We start from the raw sequence: 20,248 nt of genomic DNA, 5'->3' as shown, positions 1-20,248 counted from the left end.
TGTTACTCTTCAGGGACAAGAATTTTGTAGGCTATATATTTTATGTTGAAACAGAATTTTCTAACTGTACCACAGTTGTTTGATAGGAATTATAACTTGAGCTTTTTATTCAGTATTAGTCACTGCTGTACCTTACTGAATAAAACTCCTCTTAAACTTGATACTGTAAACAGGTGACAAATGAAATATTTACCTACTTATTGGAACTCTTTTTTTTTTGCCAATTGATAAAACATTATCATCTTTAATTTTAATATTACTAAGAAAAATAGTTAAGTATAGATAGATTGACTCTGGATAGAGTTCAGAAGTCTGTCATATAGTATTAAGATAATGTTAGATAAGATCATAGTAAAGTTGTCATATGAGGAATTATTTGATGATTTAAGAAAATCTTACCTCTTATCTTACAGTCTATAACTGTATAGACTTCATGGTAGATTTTATTCTATATTGGTGATAATGTTATTACTTAATAATTTATGTTTAAATTTTAGCTAAAGTTTTATGTTATCTTTGCTGAGAGTCTGTAACTTGAATTTTTAAAAGAAAATATATTTTGGGGCACCTGGGTGGCTCAGTCAGTTGAGCATTCCACTCTTTTTACTTTTTTATTTAAAAACATGTTTTTAATGTTTTATTTATTTCTGAGAGAGTGACACACAGCATGAGCAGAGGAGGGTCAGAGAGAGAGGGAGATACAGAATCTGAAGCAGGCTCCAGGCTCTGAACTACCTGTCAGCACAGAGCCTGGCGCGGGGCTCGAACCCACAAACTGTGAGATCATGATCTGAGCCAAAGTCGGATGCTCAACTGACTGAGCCACCCAGGCACCCCCCCACACACACACTTTTTAAAATTTATTTCTTATTTATTTTTGATGGGAGGGAAGCACATGCAAGCAGGGGAGGAGCAGAGAGACAGGGAGAGAGAATGTGAAGCAGGCTGTGTCCCATCAATGTGGAATCCAACATGGGACTCACGAACCGTGAGATCATGACCTGAACCAAAATCAAGAGTTGGATCCTTAACCTACTGAGCCACCAAGGTGCCCTGAGTTCCTACTCTTTTTTTTGGCTCACGTCATAATCCCAGGGTTGTGGGATAGAGCCCCATATTGAGCTTGTGCCNTCTCTCTCTCTCTCTCTCTCTCTCTCTCTCTCTCTCTCTCTCTCTCTCTCTCTCCCCCTCCCTCTCCCCCTCAGGTCTCAAAAAAATTTTTTTTAATTTAAAAAAGAAAAGGTATTCTGTTTAGTACATGAATGACCCAAGAAAGTGCTTTGAATTTTCCCTATAATAATTTGAATAGAGGAATTAAAATATGTGGGAGAAATATTTTCTTAGTGTAATTACTACCCCTAATTTTTTTTTAAGTTTATTTATTTATTTTGAGAGAGGATGCGAGTGGGGGAAAGGCAGAGAAGGAATCCCAAGCAGGCTCAGTGCTCAGCAAGGGGCGCCTGGGTGGCTCCGTCAGTTGAGTGTCCGACTTTGGCTCAGGTCATGATCTCACAGTTAATGGGTTCCAGCCTTGCGTCCGGCTCTGTGCTGACAGCTAACTCAGAGCCTGGAGCCTGCTTCAGATTCTGTATCTCCCTCTTTCACTCTGACCCTCCCCTGCTCACGCTGTCTCTCTCTCTCTCTCTCAGAAATAAATAAAAACATTAAAAAAAAAAAAAAGAGTTGGATGCTCAAATGACTGCACCACCCAGGCACTCCTCTAACTCTTATTTTTAAGGAAAGAAAAAAAGAAAGCCTGACTTTAAAATAAACAGTTTTATTGAGGTATAAATACATGCAATAAACTGCATATAGAGTATACAGTAAGTGTTGATGTATGTATACACATGTGAAACATAATTAAGATACTGAACATATCCCTCCCTAGGTCCCTCTTTATCTTACTCCTTTACCTCACTTAACCACTAATCTTATTTCTCTTACTGTAGATTAGTTTGCATTTTTTAGAATTTTATGTAAATAGGATCATATAGTATGCAGTCTTGTTTGTTGGCTTTCATGTAGCGTAATTCTAAATTTATCCATGTTGTATATCAGTAGTTGATTTTTTTTTTTAAGTTTGTTTACTTCGAGAGAGAAAGCAATAGGAGGGGAGGAGCAGAGAGAGGAGAGCATGAGAATTCCAAGCAGGCTACAGACCAGTGCAGAGCCTGATGTGGGACTGAAATCCACCAACTCTGAGACTGTGACCTGAGCTGAAGTTGGACACTTAATTAGCTGAGCCACTCAGGCACCCCAGTAGTTCATTTTTTAAAATTGCATAGTATTATTCCATTGTATGGACGTACTACAGTTTATCCATTCACTTATAGATATTTGGGTTGTTTTTACTTTATAGCTATTACAAACAAAGCTGCTATGAATATTTGTATATAAGTCTTTATATGAATATTTGCTTTCATTTCTCTTGGGTAATTAGGAGTAGAAAGTTTGAGCCATATAGTAGATCTAGATTAAGGAAATGGAAAACTTTTCCAAAGTGCTTGTATCATTTTTATATTTTCATCACCAGTGTATTAGAGTTCTAGTTGCCCTATTTCGTCACTAAATTTGGCATGGTCAGTCTTTTAGAAATTTTAAACATTCTAATAAGAATGTAGTGGGATATTACTGTGGTAGTAATTTGCATTTCCCTGATGATAAATGATGTTCAACATCATTTCATGTGGTTAGTTGCTATCTATCTTTATTGATGAAAGATCAGTTCAGATCTTTTGCCTATATTTTTATAATTGTTTTTTCTTATTGCTGTATTTTGAGAGCTCTTTGTATATTTTGGATACAATCCTTTTTCAGATAAATAATTTGCAAATATTTCCCCCCATTCTCCCCTTCTCCCCTACTGGAGAGATAGAAAATATATTAAAAAACATTTTTTTCAGTTTGTTTATTTGAGAGAAACAGACAGCACGAGTGGAGGAGAGGCAGAGAGAGGGAGAGAAAGAATCGCAAGCAAGCTCTGGCCTACTAGCGCACAGCTTGACATAAGGCTTGAACTCGTGAAATCATGAGATCGTGAAATCATGAGCCTAAACCAAAAGTTGGACACTTAACCAACTGAGCCACCCAGGCACACCCCCCCCCAAAATATTTTTTTAATGTTTATAGAGAGCAAGTGAGTGTGTGTACCTACACACCAGTTCTCAGGGGAGGGGCAGAGAAAGAAGGAGAGAGAGAATCCCAAACAGGCTCTGTGCTGATGTGGGTCTTGATCCCATGAACTGCGAGATCATGACATGAGCTGATATCAAAAGTTGGAGACTTAACTGACTGAGCCATCTAGGTGCTCCGAGATAGAAAATATATTATTGGAAATGCAGTATGAAAATGTAATTTTGCTTTGTTTTTAGTCTTCTGTTAGCCACGAAAGAGACCTATATAATAAGTTGAATATACCAACAAGATTGAAGAGACAATATTTAAACTTTCTAAGCGAATAAAATATTTTAAATATTTTGCATCACTCATACATGTAAACCCTAAGATACAAAACATGCTAACATAGCTTATAATGCCAACTGTGGTTGCTCCATTGTATGTGTATATATACTCACCATATCTTTATCTATTCATCCGTCAGTAGACATTTGGGCTCTTTCCATACATTGGCTATTGTTGATAGTGCTCTGCTATAAACAGTGGGATGTGTATGCCCCTTTGAAACAGCACACCTTAATCCCTTGGATAGATACCTAGTAGTGCATTTGCTAAGTCATAGGGTAGTTCTAGTTTTAATTTTTTGAGGAGACTCCATGCTGTTTTCCAGAGTGGCTGCACCAGTTTACGTTCCCACCAACAGTGCAAAAGAGATCCTCTTTCTCCACATTCTCACCAACATCTGTTGTTGCCTGAGTCGTTAATGTTAGCCATTCTGACAGGTATGATGTGGTATCTCATTGTGGTTTTGATTTGTATTTCCCTGATGATGAGTGATGTTGAGCATTCTTTCATGTGTCGGTTGGCCATCTGGATGTCGTTGGAGAAGTGTCTATTTGTGTCTTTTGCCCATTTCTTCACCAGATTATTTTTTGGGTGTTGAGTTTGATAAGTTCTTTATAGATTTTGGATACTAACCCTTTATCTGACATGTCATTTGCAGCTATCTTCTCCCATTCTATCAGTTGCCTTTTAGTTTGGCTTATTGGTTCCTTTGCTGTGCAGCAGCTTTTTATTTTGATGAGGTCCCAGTAGTTCATTTTTGCTTTTGTTTCCCTTGCCTTTGGAGACATGTTGAGTAAGAAGTTGCTCTGGCCGAGGTCAAATAGGTTTTAGCCGGCTTTCTTCTTGAGGATTTTGATGGCTTCCTGTCTTATATTTAGGAATTTCACCCATTTTGAGTTTATTTTTGTGTATGGTGTAAGAAAGTGGTCCAGGTTCATTTTTCTGCATGCTGCTGTCCATGTTTCCCAGCACTACTTGCTGAAGAGACTGTCTTTATTCCATTGGATATTCTTTCTTGCTTTGTCAAAGATTAGTTGGCCATACATTTGTGGGTCCATTTCTGAGTTCTCTTTTCTGTTCCATTGATCTGTTTTTGTGCCAGACAGCGTCTTGAAGAGCATAAATTGTAAACTTTGATGGGATCTAATTTATCAACCTGCTTTATTAATTGTGTTTTAGGTGTTGAAACTAGGAGATTTTGACTAACTCAAGAGCTCACAAAGATTTTCCCTTATGTTTTCTTCTAAAAGTTTAATAGTTTTAGGTTTTACATTTAGATCTGTTGTTCATTATCAGTTAATTTTTTTTTAATTTTTTTTTTAATGTTTTATTTATTTCTAGGAGAGAGAGAGAGAGAGAGACCGTGAGCAGAGGAGGGTCAGAGAGAGAGGGAGTCACAGACTCCGAAACAGGCTCCAGGCTCTGAGCTGGCAGTCAGCACAGAGCCCGACGCGGGGCTCGAACCCACAAACCGCGAGATCATGACCTAAGCGAAAGTCGGACGCTCAACCGACTAAGCCACCCAGGCGGCCCTCAGTTAATTTTTTTTAAGCAAACTCTGTGCCCAGCATGGGGCTCAGACTCATGACCCTAAGATCAAGAGTTGCATGCTCTACTGACTGAGCCATCCAGGCACCCCTTGAATTAATTTTTATATTAATTTTTATATATCCTGCAAGGTACCTGATTACTTTGGCTAGAATAGAACCTTTAGTACAATGTTGAGTGGTGAGAGCATACGTCTCTTTTTTCTGATTTTAGGGAGAAAACATTCAGTCTTTGACCTTTAATATTATTTTAGCTGTAGGTTTTTTTGGTAAATGAGCTTTATCATACTAAAAAAGTCCCCCTTTTTTCCTATTCGCTGAGATTTTTTTTTTTTTAATCAGGAAGGCATGGTGGATTTTGTCTTGTACTTGTTTGTTCTATATTGAGATGATATATAGTTTTTCTGTTACATTGACTGATTTAAAATTTTTTAATGTTTATTTTTGACGGAGAGAGAGACAGAGCACCAGTGCGGGAGGAACAGAGAGAGAGGGAGACACAGAATCCAAAGCAAGCTCCAGGCTCTGAGCTGTCAGCAACTTGAACCGCGAGATCATGTCCTGAACCGAAGTTGGGAACTTAACCGACTGAGCCACCCAGGGCCCCCTAAATTTTTTTTTTAATGTTTGTTTATTTTTGAGAGAGAGAAAGAGACACACACAGTGCAAGTAGGGGAGGGGCAGAGAGAGAGGGAGACACAGAATCTGAAGTAGGCTCCAGGCTCTGAGCTGTCAGCATCAGAGCCTGACACGGGGCTCAGAGTCACCAACCATGAGATCACGACGTTAGCCGAAGTCTGGCGCTTAACTGAGCCACCCAGGTGCCCCTCATTGATTGATTTTAGAATGGTAAATCATCCCAGGGTGCCTGGATGGTTCAGTCCATTGAATGTCTGACTTCAGGTGGGGTCATGATCTTGCAGTTGTGAATTTGGGCCCCACATTGGGTTCTGCTCTGGTAGTACAGAGCCTGCTTGGGTTCTCTCTGTCTTCTCTCTCTGACCCTACCCTACTCATGCTTTCTCTCTCTCTCAAAATAAATAAATTAATATAAAAGAATGATATATCATCCTGCATTCTTGGAACCAACACCAATTGGTCATGATGTAGTATTTTAGTATGTTGATGGATTTGATTTTTATTTTTATGTGCATACATCAGTAATAATGTCCCCACTTTCATCTGATTTTAGCTATTTAAATTTTATCTCTATTTCCTAGCCAATCTCGGTAAATGTTTGTCAATTGTGTTGGTCATTTCAAAGAACAAACTTTTGTTCTCATCGATCTTTCTGCTGGACTTGGGTTTAGTTAATTTACCTTTTTTTTCCTGTTCTAATTCCTCAAGCTGTAAAGTTAGGTTACTGATTTGAGATTTTTCTTTTCCTCTTTTTTATCTTATTTTTTTAAAGTTTATTTATTTTTGTCATGAGTAGGGAAAAGGCAGAGAGAGAGGGAGAGAGAGAATCCCTAGCAGGCTCTGAGCTGTTAGCACAGAGCCAGTCGCAGGGCTTGAACTCACGAACCATGAGATCATGATTTAAGCTGAAATCCGGAGTCAGATGCTTAACTAAGCCACTCAGGTGCCCCTTTATTTTTTATTTTAGAGAGACAGAGCGCAAACGAGCACACATGCACAAGTTTTCCTTGTGACTTCTTCTCTGATCGATTGGTGGTTTAAGAGAGTGTTGTTTAATTTCTATGTATTTGTGAATCATAAAGTTTTTCCTCATGTTACCGATTTCCAGATCATTCCATTGTGGTAGTAGAAGATATTTTGTATGATTGCATTTTTTTCAGTTTTTTAAACATTTATTGATACTAGTTTTATGATTGAGCATTTGAGAAGAATGTGTACTCTGTTGTTAGGTGGAGTGGTCTATACATGTCTGTTAGGTCTAGTGAGTCTATAGTGTTTAGACTGTATCTGTGTATCCTTATCAGTAGTTAAGTCTTCAGTGGTTATTTCTCCTTTACTTTTATCAGTGTTTGCTCCATGTATTTTGGAGCTCTTTTGTTGGGTGAATATGTTTGTAATTGCTATATTTTTCTGGCAGATTGACCTTTATATCAGTTATATATAGTGATTCTTTGATCTGAAGTATACTTTGTTTAATATTAATATACCCATTCGAACTTCTTTTTAACTGGGGTTTTTAGACATTTTTGAATGTAATGCAATTTTTAAAAATATAGTTGACTAAAATTCTACCACCTTGCTATTTTGTCCTGTTTGTCCTATGTGTTCTTTGTTTCCTTTTGCTCTTTTTAACTCTTATTTTGAGTTGATTATTTTTTTGTTTCTATTTTATCTCTTTTGCTGCCTTATTAGTCATAACTTTGTGTAATTTTGGTGATTGCTTTAGAGTATATAGTATGCATGTTTACTTTGTCGCAGTCTGCTTTCCAGTGATACTGTACTACTTCTTGTACACTGTAAGAACCTTAAAATAGTATATTTGTATTTTCCCCCTACCTACCTTTGGGTTATTAATGTCCTACCTTTTACTTCTAGTTATGTAATACACTTCACAGTACTTTGTTACTACTTTTAGTTTAAACAGAGGTCTTTTAAAAAGATTTAACATAGGAATGGGGTGCCTGGGTGGCACAATTGGTTAAGCATCTGACTTTTTCTTTCTTAATAAAGTTTAAAAAAAATTTTTTTATTTTTTTTATTTATTTCTGAGAGAGAGAGAGAGACAGTGTGAGTAGCGGAGGGTCAGAGAGAAAGGAAGATACAGAATCTGAAACAAACTCCAGGCTCTGAGCTGGCTATCAACACAGAGCCCAAAGCAGGGCTCAAACTCATGAACCATGAGATCATGACCTGAGCCGAAGTCGGACTCTTAACTGACTGAGCCACCCAGGCACCCCAAGCATCTGACTCTTGATCTTGGCTCAGGTCATGACCTCACAGATTTTGAGTTCGAGCTCCACGTTGGGCTGTGTGCTGATGGCATAGGGCCTGCTTGGGATTCTGTCTCCCCTTTTCTCTGCCCCTCCCCTTCTTTTGCTCACCCACACACTCTCTCTCTTTTCTGAATAAATAAATAAACTTAAAAAAAGATTTAATATGGGAAAAAGTCTTTTATAATTATTTTTCTATAGATTGATTTGCATAGGGTATTGTTTTCCTCTTGCCTGGACTTCTTTAAACTTTTTTTTTAGTTGGCTGGTGATGAATTCTTTCAACTTTTATGTGTCTGAAAAAGTTTATTTCAGAAAGATATTTTTGCCAGGTAAAGGATTCTAGGTTGACACTACTTTTCTTTCAATGCTGTAAAGGTATTTCTTTACTGTCTTCTGGCTTCACTGGTTCAGAGGAGAAATCTCCTTTCTTCTTCCTTAATATTGTGGGGCTTTTTCTCCCTAGCTCCTTTTTAATATTTTCCCATTATTACTCTTTAAGGAATTTGGCTTTGACGTGCTTTGATGTAGTTTTATTGTTTCTTGTGCTTGGCGTTTGCTGAGTTTTCTTGAAAGTATAGATTTATAGTTTATATTAAATTTGGAAATTTTAATTCTTTAAAATTTTTTTTTCTCTTTTCGTCCTTTCTCTTTTCCTTTGTGGACTCCAATTACACATACATCAAGGTGCTTGGAACTTACACAGCTCACTGATGCTCAGTTATTTATTTATTTATTTATTTATTTATTTATTTATTTATGGTCCTTTTTTTCTCTTTTAGTTTGGATAGGTTCTATTGCTTTTTCTTCAAATTCACTAATGTTTTCTTTAATGTATAATCTGTTAATCGTACCCAGCATAGGTTTAAAAAAGTTTTTTTATTTTAATTTTAATTTTAAATAATTTCTATAGCCAATGTGGGGCTTGAACTCACAACCCCAAGATTAAGAGTCCCATGCTTCTCCAACTAAGCCAAGCAGCCTAGCCACCCCTCCAGTATGTTTTTCATCTCAGATAATTGTAGTTGTCATTTCTAAATGTTTGTACTAATTTTATCATCTCTGTCATTTATGCAGTCAATTGATTTCCCTCCTCATTATAGATCATATTGTCCTATTTCTTTGAGTGCTAATAATTCTTGATCGAATACCAGACATTATAAATTTTACCTTTTTGGGTGCTCGATATTTCTGTATTCTTATGAATATGTTTAAACTTTGTTTTTTGACATGGTTGAGTTAATTGGAAGCAGTTTGGTCCTTTCAGGTCTTTTAACTTTTGCTAGACAGGATGAAAGCAATATTTAGTCTTGATGATTTTGCCCCATTACAGACACAATATCCTTCCACCTGTACTCTGCTCAATATTATGTAAATGATGAGGTTTTCCATTCTGGCTGCTTGGGACAGGAACTCTTCCCAACCTGTTTGAGCTTTAGAGATTATTCTCTTTTAAATCTTTGGTTGATTCTTTTTCAGGCTTCAGATGGGTTTCCTCACCCATGTGTACTAATCATTATACAAATGAAGATTAGAGGGTTCACCTTCTGCACATCTCCCTAATTAAAAAAAAATGTTAAGAAGTAGACTTTTGTGAATGTTGTTTGAGATTTTTAAAAATTGGAATTTCCTTAACACCTCAACAATTTAAAAAAGACCTCAACGATAAATAAACAAATTTTATTTTCCTTGCTTTATTGGATGGACCATAATTATAGTAAAACTCAAGTTGAAGTCTTGTTTTAATGCCATGACTATACTGATTTCTCTTAATTCACCATAGAATACAAATTTCTTATCTGAGTGTTATTTAAATACATGTAAGATATATTTCTTGTCCTCCTCCCAACCACTACTCCACAAAAATTATTGATGTTCCATTGTAATTCTCACTTTCAAAATTTCTCCCATTTTGGTCCACAAAATAGTCTGGATTTGCTACATAAGTCTTTTTTTGTTAAAAGAAAAAATCCTCATGGTATGTCTAGATTTAATTATAATAGTCTAACAAATAACTTCTCTCAATTTAATTTTATACTTTAGTAAGATTTTAACTAGAGGGGCACCTGGGTGGTTCAGTCAGCTAAATGTCTGACTCTTGATTTAGGCTCAGGTCATGATATCACGGTTCGTGCATTCAAGGCCCACGTCAGGCTCTGCTCTGACAGTACAGAGTCTGCTTGGGATTCTTTCTCTCTGCACCTCCTTCCCACCTTCCCCCCATGCTCACACCCTTTCTCTCTCATAATAAATAAATTAAAAAAAAAAAAAAAGATTTGCAAATACCAGTACTTTTGTTCTGTAAACAGTGTTTGGAAATCATGATTACTTTAAAATCTTACGGACCTAAATATATATTCAAAAGAACTGGAAATTGATACATAAATACATTGTACATATGTGTTCATAGAAGCACTATTCACAATAGCCAAAAGGTGGACATAGTCCAGACATCCATCAATTGTGATGAATTGTGATAAATACATACAATGGAAACAGACATGGTACAACATGGATGAAATGGGAAATATTATGTTAAATGAAAGAAGCCAGACACATTAGGTTATATGTTGTATGATTCTATATATATGGCATATCCAAATAGATAAATATGTGGAGACAGAACCCAGATTGGTGGTTGCCTTGTTGACTTAATGTTGTAAGTGATATCAAGAGTCGGGCACTGAACTGACTGAGCCACCCAGGCACTTCTATAGTGCTTTTTTTTTTTAATATTTTATTTTGGGGGCACCTAGGTGACTCGGTTGGTTGACCATCTGACTCTAGATTTCGGCTCAGGTAATGATCCCAGGGTTGTGGGATTGAGCCCTGTGTCGGGCTCCACATTGAGTATGGTGCCTGTTTGAGATTCTCTCCCTCTCCCTCAGCCCCTCTGCCCCGCTTGTGTGTGCATGCAGGCGTGCTCTCTTTCTCTCTCTCTCTCAAATTAAAAAAAAAAATATTTTTAAGTAATCTCCACCCCCCACCTGAGGTTCAAACTTACAGCCCTGATATCAAGAGTTACATGTTCCAGGGCACCTGGCTGGCTCAGTTGGTTAAGCATCTGACTCTGACTCAGGTCATGATCTCCTGGTTTGTGAGTTCGAGACCTCGCATCAGGCTCTGTGCTGAAAGATCATAGCCTGGAACCTGCTTCTGATTCTGTGCCTCCCTCTCTCTTTGCCTTTCCCCTGCTTGTGGTCTGTCTGTCTGTCTGTCTGTCTCTCTCTCAAAAAAAATAATAAACATTAAAAAACTTAAAGTAAAACTTGCACGTTGCACCAACTGAGCCAGCCAGGTGCCCCATGCTCACCTTACTTTAGATGTTTATTCTAATGAGGTGAAATGCTTATTTTTTCCCCTAGTCCATAGTCTTTAATACCAGCTGAAAGATAATTGTAGAAAAATTTAAAAGCATGATATAGTCAGAAATCAAACACTCATTACTTGTATTTCTTCCCCCATTGGTTGAGCTTAGTGTGTTGATTGCAATTAAAAAGTTGCTGGGACGCATGGGTGGCTCAGTGGGCTGAGTGTCCGCCTCTTGATCTCAGCATAGGTCATAATCTCACAGTTTAAGCTTGAGCCCCGTGTCGGGCTCTGCCCTGACAGCAAGGAGCCTATTTGGGATTCTCTCCTCCTCTCTCTCTGCCCCTCCCCTGCTCATGTGCACACAAGAGTGCAACCACATGCACTCTCTCTCAAAAGGAAACATTAAAAAAAAAAAGAGTTGCTTACTTTACACATTTTGAGATCTATATTAGTTGAAAATTAATATATTTTCACAAATCTGTTGTCTAGGTCTCTTCTAGAATCTAGGATTGAAGTTAGTTTTTATTGGTAGTCATGCTTAATTGTTTGGGAGTGAAATATATGATCTGTCTGGATAGAAATTACCGTATGAAATTATTTTTTCTAAATTGACATAGTTTAGAAAGGTAAGTATAATTTTTCAGTATATTTACCATATTCAATATATTTAAATAGATAATTATATCAGGAAATTTGCAAGCTAGAGTTTTTCTAATTTTTTAAAACATCAAATGACAGTAAATAGATACTAATATTAAGCTACTAAACTGATTTTATTTTCTAGAATTCAGCATACAATTGAAATAAAATGTCAACCTCCTGGAGCGATCGGTTACAGAATGCAGCAGATATGCCTGCTAACATGGATAAGCATGCCCTAAAAAAGTATCGGCGAGAAGCCTATCATCGGTAAGTATTTTGTCTATTTAATCTTCAAAATAGCTCTATAAAGTGGGCACATATTGTCTTCATTTTACAGATGTTGAAATTAACGTGTGGAGAAGTTAGGCAGTTTGCATAGATTATATAGTTAGCTCATGGTTCAAAAATTTTTTTAATGTTTTATTTATTTCTGAGAGAGGGGCAGAGAGAGAGAGAGAGACAGCGTGAGCAGGGGAGGGTCAGAGAGAGGAAAATACAGAATCTGAAACAGGCTCCAGGCTCTGAGCTAGCTGTCAGCACAGAGCCCGACACAGGGCTTGTACTCCTGAACTGTGAGATCATGACCTGAACCGAAGTCGGATGCTTAACCAACTGAGCCACCCAAGGCGCCCCAGTTAGCTCATGGTTCAAACCCAGTCCAGAGTCTAGACTTTTAAGCACTGGTATACCATACTCCTGCTGCTGTTTTAAAAGGAAATTTCTTTCAGTTTCTTATATCTACTAATAAAAGCCCTTAAGTGAAGAAAGTCGTCAGCTGCTAGAACATTGTACCTTAGTTAACATTTTTCAATTTATCTTTGAGCGAGAGAGAGGGTGGGCAGAGAGGGAGACACAGAATCCAAAGCAGGCTCCAGGCTCCAAGCTGTCAGCACAGAGCCGGAGGCAGGACTTGAACCTATGAACCGTGAGAACATGACCTGAGCCGAAGTCAGATGCTCAACCAACTGCCTGAGCCACCCAGGTGCTCTGTACCTTAGTTAATAAGAATGAAATTCTAGGCGTGCCTGGGTGGCTTAGTTGCTTGAGCTTCCGACTTTGGCTCAGGTCAGTGAGTTTGAGCCCTGCATTGGGTTCTCTGCTTTCGGTGTAGAACCCACTTTGGGTTTTCTGTCCCTTTCCTACTTGCGTGGATGCTCTCTCTCTCTCAAAAATGAATAAAAACATTTAAAAATCAAAGTGAAATTCTTATTTGACATTTGCCACAAACTGATTTTAATTTTTAAATATTTTAAAATTGTGTCTACTGCCTACTATGTATTAGCTTGAATGTGTTAATGCTGAGTATTAGCAACATTTTCTTATCTTAAGACTTTAATATTTTCTCTAAATCCTTTTAAAAATCCTGTAAAAGTTTAAAATGTAAGTATTTTTAAATGCTATTTTTAATAGATTCAAATCTTCAGTAGCTAAGATATGTAGAAGTTAAGTATTGCATTTAGAAATCATTTGTTTTTAGACAGAAATTAGAAGTTTACATTTTCCATAAATTCATAAGATAGACCTGGTCCCTACTAGCACTATCTGGCTTCCCATCTTCGGTAAGCAAGGTATAAGTAGAAATGCTGGTGTACTGGCAGTGCTAAGAAGTTGCATGGGAACTCCAGGAACCTACAACACATAATTACTCATTTGTTTCTAGGCTGGAGGAAAGAGGAAATATATAGATGTTTTATACTTATTCAATTATTTGCTTATTCTTGATGCTGCATGCATTTGGTTATGATGTAACATGTTTGTCAGTAGAAACAAGAGCTATAATTGTGCAATGAAGAGAGATCATCTAGAAAATATCACATGTCCTAATTGTATGCAATATGTCATACATAGCCTGAGTGCTTCTGACTCATTTAGAATGATATTTCCTGTAAGATTGTAGATTGGTTCTGCATCTTGTAGTCTTCATATAGTAGAATACAATCTGAAATAATAGAAACAAGAGAAAAAACGTCTTCAAGGATTTGAATTTTTAGATCATTTAAAACATTTTTTTCCTTTTTTTATTGTGGTAAAGTATACATATCACATATTTTCTGTCTTAACTGTTAAGCATATAGTTCAGTGGTTTTAAGTACATTCACACTGTTGTGCAGCCGTCATCAGTATCCATCCCCATAACTTCATTTTGTAAAATTGATACTGTACCTGTTAAACAAATAACTCCTCATTCTTCCCTCCTCCAGCCCCTGGCAACCACCATTAGATGGTCTGTCTTTATAATTTTGAATACTCTAAGTACTTAAGTACTCGTATAAGTACAATCATACAGTGTGTCTTTTCACAACAGACTTACTTTAGTTAACATAGTGTTCTCAAGGTTTATCCATGTGGTAGCATGTTGCAGATTTTCCTTTTAATGTAAACTGGATTCTTGAATTCTTGCAAGTATTTGCTTTTGTTAATTAAAAAATTTTAATAGAAGTCATTGAAAAGGAATTTATTTTAGTTTTCTAGTTAAGTCAGTTTGTAAGATATTCTGTTTTTAGGGCTTTTTCTTAAAAACATTTATTGGAGTTGGTAGTTTATCATTTGTTAAATTAGGTAGACTCTGATGATCATTTATCATAAACACTGCACTGTATGTGATGCTTTAGAATTCTCTTTTTAGACGAAGCTAAATAGTTAAGTAAATACACATCTAGCTTTTGGCTTTTTTCTTGCTAATATTAGTCTTAAAAATGATGGTCATGAGTCATTTTTAAGAAACTGGCTTTCAGAATGTATGACTGTTGTATGTCTTTCATTTCCTTATTATGGTTACTGAGTCTTCTAGGCTGAAGATAATTATCAAGCCAAACCCTTCATTGGAATAGTTTTGCTGTTTGGTCAGAAGATAGGCTGGGTTGCTCAGATGTTACAGTGGCTTGAAGGAGGCAAGTTAGACAACTACCTCTTAAGTAGCTCCTTGTTTAACACCTAGAATCTGATAGTGATCAGTATAGATCACAATTTTTATCTCTCAAACCCAAGAATGGAACAATTAGATTTTTCACCTTCTCTTGACGTTGACTGTGCCCAGGATGCTGAAGTCAGGTATTTTTTTTTTCCTTTTAAATTTTGATGATTATAGTACAGAATTTCTGTAAGTTGGTTCTTTATGACTACAGCTTATGAATTCAGCATTGGTTTTATCATGTTGAACTGAAGTCTGATAAATAATTGGGCCTGTGAGGTTTTGGCTAAGCGGTCTTTTGCCTTATTTTAAAAGACATTGAAATCACTTTTTCTTGGGGCGCCTGGGTGGCTTAGTCGGTTAAGCGTCCCGACTTTCGCTTGGGTCATGATCTCGCGGTTCGTGGGTTCGAGCCCCGGGTCGGGCTCTGTGCTGACTGCCAGCTCAGAGCCTGGAGCCTGTTTCAGAGTCTGTCACTCCCTCTCTCTCTGACCCTCCCCTGCTCACGCTGTCTCTCTCTCTCTCCTAGAAATAAATAAAAAAACATAAAAAAAAAAAAGGAAATCACTTTTTCTTTAAGTTCTTTATATATTTTTTCAAAATGATTTTTTTAAATTCAAATTTAGGTCTCCAAAGGCATACCAGTGCTTATTGAAACCTAATTTCTCCTCTAATCAAAGTTAAATTATAATATATGTTTAAGGAGTAAAAAGATATTTGTGTACCTATATAAAATTATTTTGTAGTACCTGTCGCTTGGCACACCAGTAGAATTAGAAGTGTTGATGATTTTTTTAAACTGCAATTTAAAAACAAGTATTAGGTTTTATACAGAGAGAAACTGCCAGGTTGACAAATTTTAATTTCTTTCTCAACTAACCACTTAGTGATATCACATGACTGTCATTCAGCTCTTTAGTTGTATAGTTGATTAAATGGAATTAACCTGTCATTTTAGTATGGGTTTTAATATTCAAGTGGATAAATTGTTAAGATTTCAATAGCCATCTTATGAATTGAAAATCACATGGAAGAGATAGGTCCTCAGAAATGTCAAAGAGCTGTGTTCCTTAAATAATGTACAGATGGCATGTATCTTGTCAGAATAAGGATGAGGTAGAGTTAACAGAACTGTGTTAAACTTTTTTTCATTGGTATATCATTCTGATGCTTTGAATAGTGTTTCATATTTGTAGGGAATGGCAGATAAATATTCAGGGGCTGGGAAGGGCTTTTTTAACCCTTTTTTTTTTTTTTTTGGCCTAATGGAAGTGTCTCTTCCACGAGAAAAGGAAGAGCAATCTTTCTATGTTGTGTGTCTTGACTCTAGTGATGATTACATGAAGCTACACACATGAGTGCACGTAAATCTGGTGAAATCTGGTTAAAGTTGGTGAATTGTGCCAATATCAGCTCCCTGGTTGTGATATTGTACTGTATTTATGCAGGCTTCTTCTTGGTGGAAACTAGGTGAATGGTATAGGGGAATCTTTCTGTGTTATTTTGTACTACTACATATGAATCTAGAATTATCTCAACATGAACAGTTTAAAAAAACTTTCAGTGACATACCTGTTTTTTTCACATCATAGGTATTCCTGGTCTCTTCTAGGTATAAATGCTCTTTATAATGTGTGGTGATCCTACTTGATGGAATACAAATTCTCTAAACTTTATTGTTCAAAAGACAATACTGGATCCTAAAACATTCTCAATTTGTTTCTCTGCCACCATTCCCTTTATGCTTCTTCCAAAAACCTACCTAAAAGTAAAATAGAAAAGTGGTGGTGGCGGCGGCAAGGAAGAGAGAGAATAAGAGATAGCAGATCTTTGATTTAATGAAATCCATAAAAAGAAACTCCATTTGAGGAAATGTTACTCATATTTAGATAGCATATTTCACCTTTAAGGACTCTTGTGTATGGCTTCTTTTATTCAAAGTAATGTCTGAGAGTTTTCATCCATATTTTTGTATGTATCAATAATTTGTTCTTTTTTATTACTATGTTGCATTCCATTGTATCAGTATACCACAGTTTGTTCATCTATTTTCTTTTTATGGACCTTAGGGCTCTTTTTGGTTTTTAGCTATCAAGGATAAGGCTGCTAGAGACTGAGAAAATATTTGTAAATCATGCATCTGTTAAAGACTTCTTTCCACAATGTATAAAGAACTTAACAATTGAACCCAATGAAGAAATGGGCAAAAGACGGATACTTCACTACAGAGGATATATGGATGGCATAAAAACACAATTACCATTAGCTCCAACAGTTTTGTTGTGTGTGTGTGTGTGTGTGTGTGTGTGTGTGTGGATTTTTAAGTAATTCTACCGTCTGCAAATGAGGATAGATTTACTTCTTGTTTTCCAATTTGGAGGACTTTGTTCTTGCCTGATTTTGGCTGTAATGTCCAATACAGTGCTGTATAGGACTAGTGAGAGTAGACACCCTTTCTTTTGCCTCACCTTAGAAGAAGTCTTACAATCTTTCATCATTAAGTATGATGTTAGTTGCGGGTTTATCATAGGTGTCCTTTATCAGGTTATGGAAGTTCCTTTTTATTCCTAGTTTGAGATTTCCTTTCTAGTCCTAGTTTGTTGAATGCTTTTATCATGAAATGGTGTTGGATTTTGTCTCATGCTTTTTTGTGTCTATTGAAATGATCATGTGCTTTTTGTACTTTATTGGATTTGGTTTGCTGGTATTTTGTTGAGGGTTTTTGTATCTACATAAGGAATATTGTTCTTTATTTTCTTTTTCCTATAATGTCTTACCTGGCTTTGGTATCAAGATGTAGTACTGGCTTCATAGAAGCCATTTTTTGGAAGAGTTTGAGAAAGATTGGTGTTAACTCTTCTTTGAACATTTGATAGAGTTTACCAGTGAAGCTATCAATTTTCAGCTTTGTTGGAAGATTTTTTACTTTAAACAGTATTTATGGATAATCACTTTATGAAATACATACAAGGTCATGAATATAGCCAGTTTATACAACCAAGAGAAGATTTTGGAAATTCCCTTTCTTAAATTGCAAACACATGAACTTTGTCAATATTTGGACATACCAGCATCCATATACAGCATCAGGACAGTGTACATAATTTAATGTTCAATTCTCCTTCTTCCCTCATACTTCCTCTGTCACCCCTCCCCTCCACCTTGCTAAAATACAAAGGGCTTCCATCTGTCTGAAGTAGCTAGGGCTACTTGTGCCTTTAATTTTTTTTTTTTTAATGTTTTATTTATTTCTAGGAGACAGAGAGAGAGAGACAGCGTGAGCAGGGGAGGGTCAGAGAGAGAGGGAGTCACAGACTGAAACAGGCTCCAGGCTCTAAGCTGGCAGTCAGCACAGAGCCCGATGCGGGGCTCGAACCCACGAACCGCGAGATCATGACCTAAGTGAAAGTCGGACGCTCAACCGACTAAGCCACCCAGGCGCCCCGCTACTTGTGCCTTTAAACTGTTTTAGCCCTGGACTGAGGTTGCTCGGGCTGTTGGAAGATTTTTTTTTTTATTACTGACTTAAGCTATTTACTTTTTCTTGGTTTGTTCAGATTTTCTATTTCTTCTTGAGTCGTTGGTAGTTTGCATGTTTCTAGGTATTTGTCCATTTCATCTCTTATCTATTATGTTGATATACAGTTGTTTTTAGTATTCTCTTATATTTGTTTTTATTTCTTTAAGGTCAGTAGTAATGTGTCTGCTTTCATTTCTGACTTTAGTAATTTGACTCTTTTTCTTCATCGTTCTAGCTAATGTTGTTATATTGTTGAAACCAACCTTTGGTTTCATTTCCTTATCTTCAGTGTTTTTCTATTTGTTTTGTTTATTTCTGCTCTGCTCTTTATCATTTCCTTCCTTCTGCTTGTTTTGAGTATAATTTGTTCTTCCTTTTCTAATTTCTTAAGGTAGAAGCTTTGGTCATTACTTTGAGAAATTTTCTTTTTTGTTTTGTTTTCTCTTTTTTAATAAATGCATTTTAAAGCTGTAAATTTACCTTTCATTGCATCCCCTAAATTTTGATATGTTGTGGGTTTTTTTTTTCCTCAAATGATCTCTAAGTATTTTCTATTTTCTCTTGTGATTTCTTTTTGACACATTGGTTATTTAGGAATATGTTGTTGAATTTCCACGTATTTGTGAATGTCCCACATGTTTTTTGCTATTGATTTGTACCTCATTCCATTGTATTTGGAGAACAGATTTACATGATTCAGTCCTCTTAAATGTATTGAGGTTTGGTTTATGGGCTAACATTTGGACTATCTTATATGTGTACTTGAGAAGAAAGCGTGTTCTGCTTGTTTTGGGTGGAGTATTACAGAGATGTCAACCTTTATTTGTCAGTTATTTACACTGAGCACACATTCTTACACATATTTTTGAAATCATGAGTTTGCACTATTCCTTCTAATTCCAGTTTTTCCCAAGAAAGTTCTTTTCTTGTTTACTTTTTTTTTTTTAAGACTCTATTTTTAAGTAATCTTTACACCCAACACAGGCCTTGGATCTGCAACCCTGAGATCAGGAGTTACATGCTCTACTCACTGAGCCAGCCAGGTGCCCCCTTGTTTACTTTGATTTCATGAAAATATCTGTTGTTCTGTAGCAAGAACCCTGACTTTTCACAGCATCAACATCTTTACTCATTTGCTCATTCTAATAATACATCTGGAATAGTTTCAAAATTGATTTGCTCACATCATAACAAACTTAAAAAGTTTAAATTTTGGGGCGTTTGGGTGGCTCCATCAGTTAAGTGTCTGACTCTTGATTTCAGCTCAGTTTGTGAGTTTGAGCCCCACATCGGGCTCCATACTCTCAGTGTGGAGCCTGCTTGTGATTCACTCTCCCTCTCTCTTTGCCCCTACCCCTTGCTGTCTCTGTCTCAAAATAAATAAATAAACTTTAAAAATTTAAGAAAAATAATTTTAAAAAAGTTCAGAATTTGTTTGCAGTACTTCTGCTGTCTTACTCTACCTTGCCAGTGACTAATAGTATGTAATCAAATGTTGGGTTTTTTTTTTTTTAAGTTTTTGGATTAGTTCTTTGTTGCTGTTTTTCCATACAGTGTGGTTAGGGTAGTTGTATGCAGTGTAATTAGGTTCATTTGTTAGTTTACTTTTTAAGTTGTATTTTTCCTTCTTTCCATTCTTACTGATTTGATTGTATTTATCATTTAATGTAATATATAACGTTACATAATAATACATCCTGTTTCATAACATTATTATATATGTTATTCAATATACTAGTACTGAGCTTTCAAAGTTAAAATTATATGAAGGGCATATCAGAAGTGACACTGTCACACATACTTCTCTTCATTAACTTTGAATTTATTTTCTCTCTTGCTTGGGATTTTTTTTTTGGAATTCTTGATTCTATGCTTGTCTTTAATTGTTTTTCTAAATTCTCAGTCATTATCTTTTCATATATTGTCCTTACTCTATTGTCCTTAT

At 36.3% G+C, this 20,248-nt stretch overlaps 1 protein-coding gene across 2 annotated transcripts in view; it reads left to right on the top strand.

Annotated features, from left to right (window-relative positions):
- NT5C2 (5'-nucleotidase, cytosolic II) overlaps positions 1-20,248 on the top strand; it is a 92,060-nt gene that overhangs the window by 11,601 nt on the left and 60,211 nt on the right. For both annotated transcript variants that reach the window (XM_077748475.1, XM_077748476.1), the window contains exon 3: positions 12,015-12,139. In XM_077748475.1, coding sequence (XP_077604601.1) covers positions 12,039-12,139 — 101 coding nt within the window. In that variant the 5' untranslated portion in view covers positions 12,015-12,038. The remainder of the gene's footprint in view (positions 1-12,014; positions 12,140-20,248) is intronic.

This window comes from Crocuta crocuta, unplaced genomic scaffold (genome assembly GCF_008692635.1).
Source record: "Crocuta crocuta isolate KB4526 unplaced genomic scaffold, BGI_CrCroc_1.0 scaffold619, whole genome shotgun sequence".
NCBI classification, from domain to species: Eukaryota; Metazoa; Chordata; class Mammalia; order Carnivora; family Hyaenidae; genus Crocuta; species Crocuta crocuta.
Note: the sequence above shows the minus strand (reverse complement) of the source record. Positions and strands in the feature narration are given on the sequence as shown.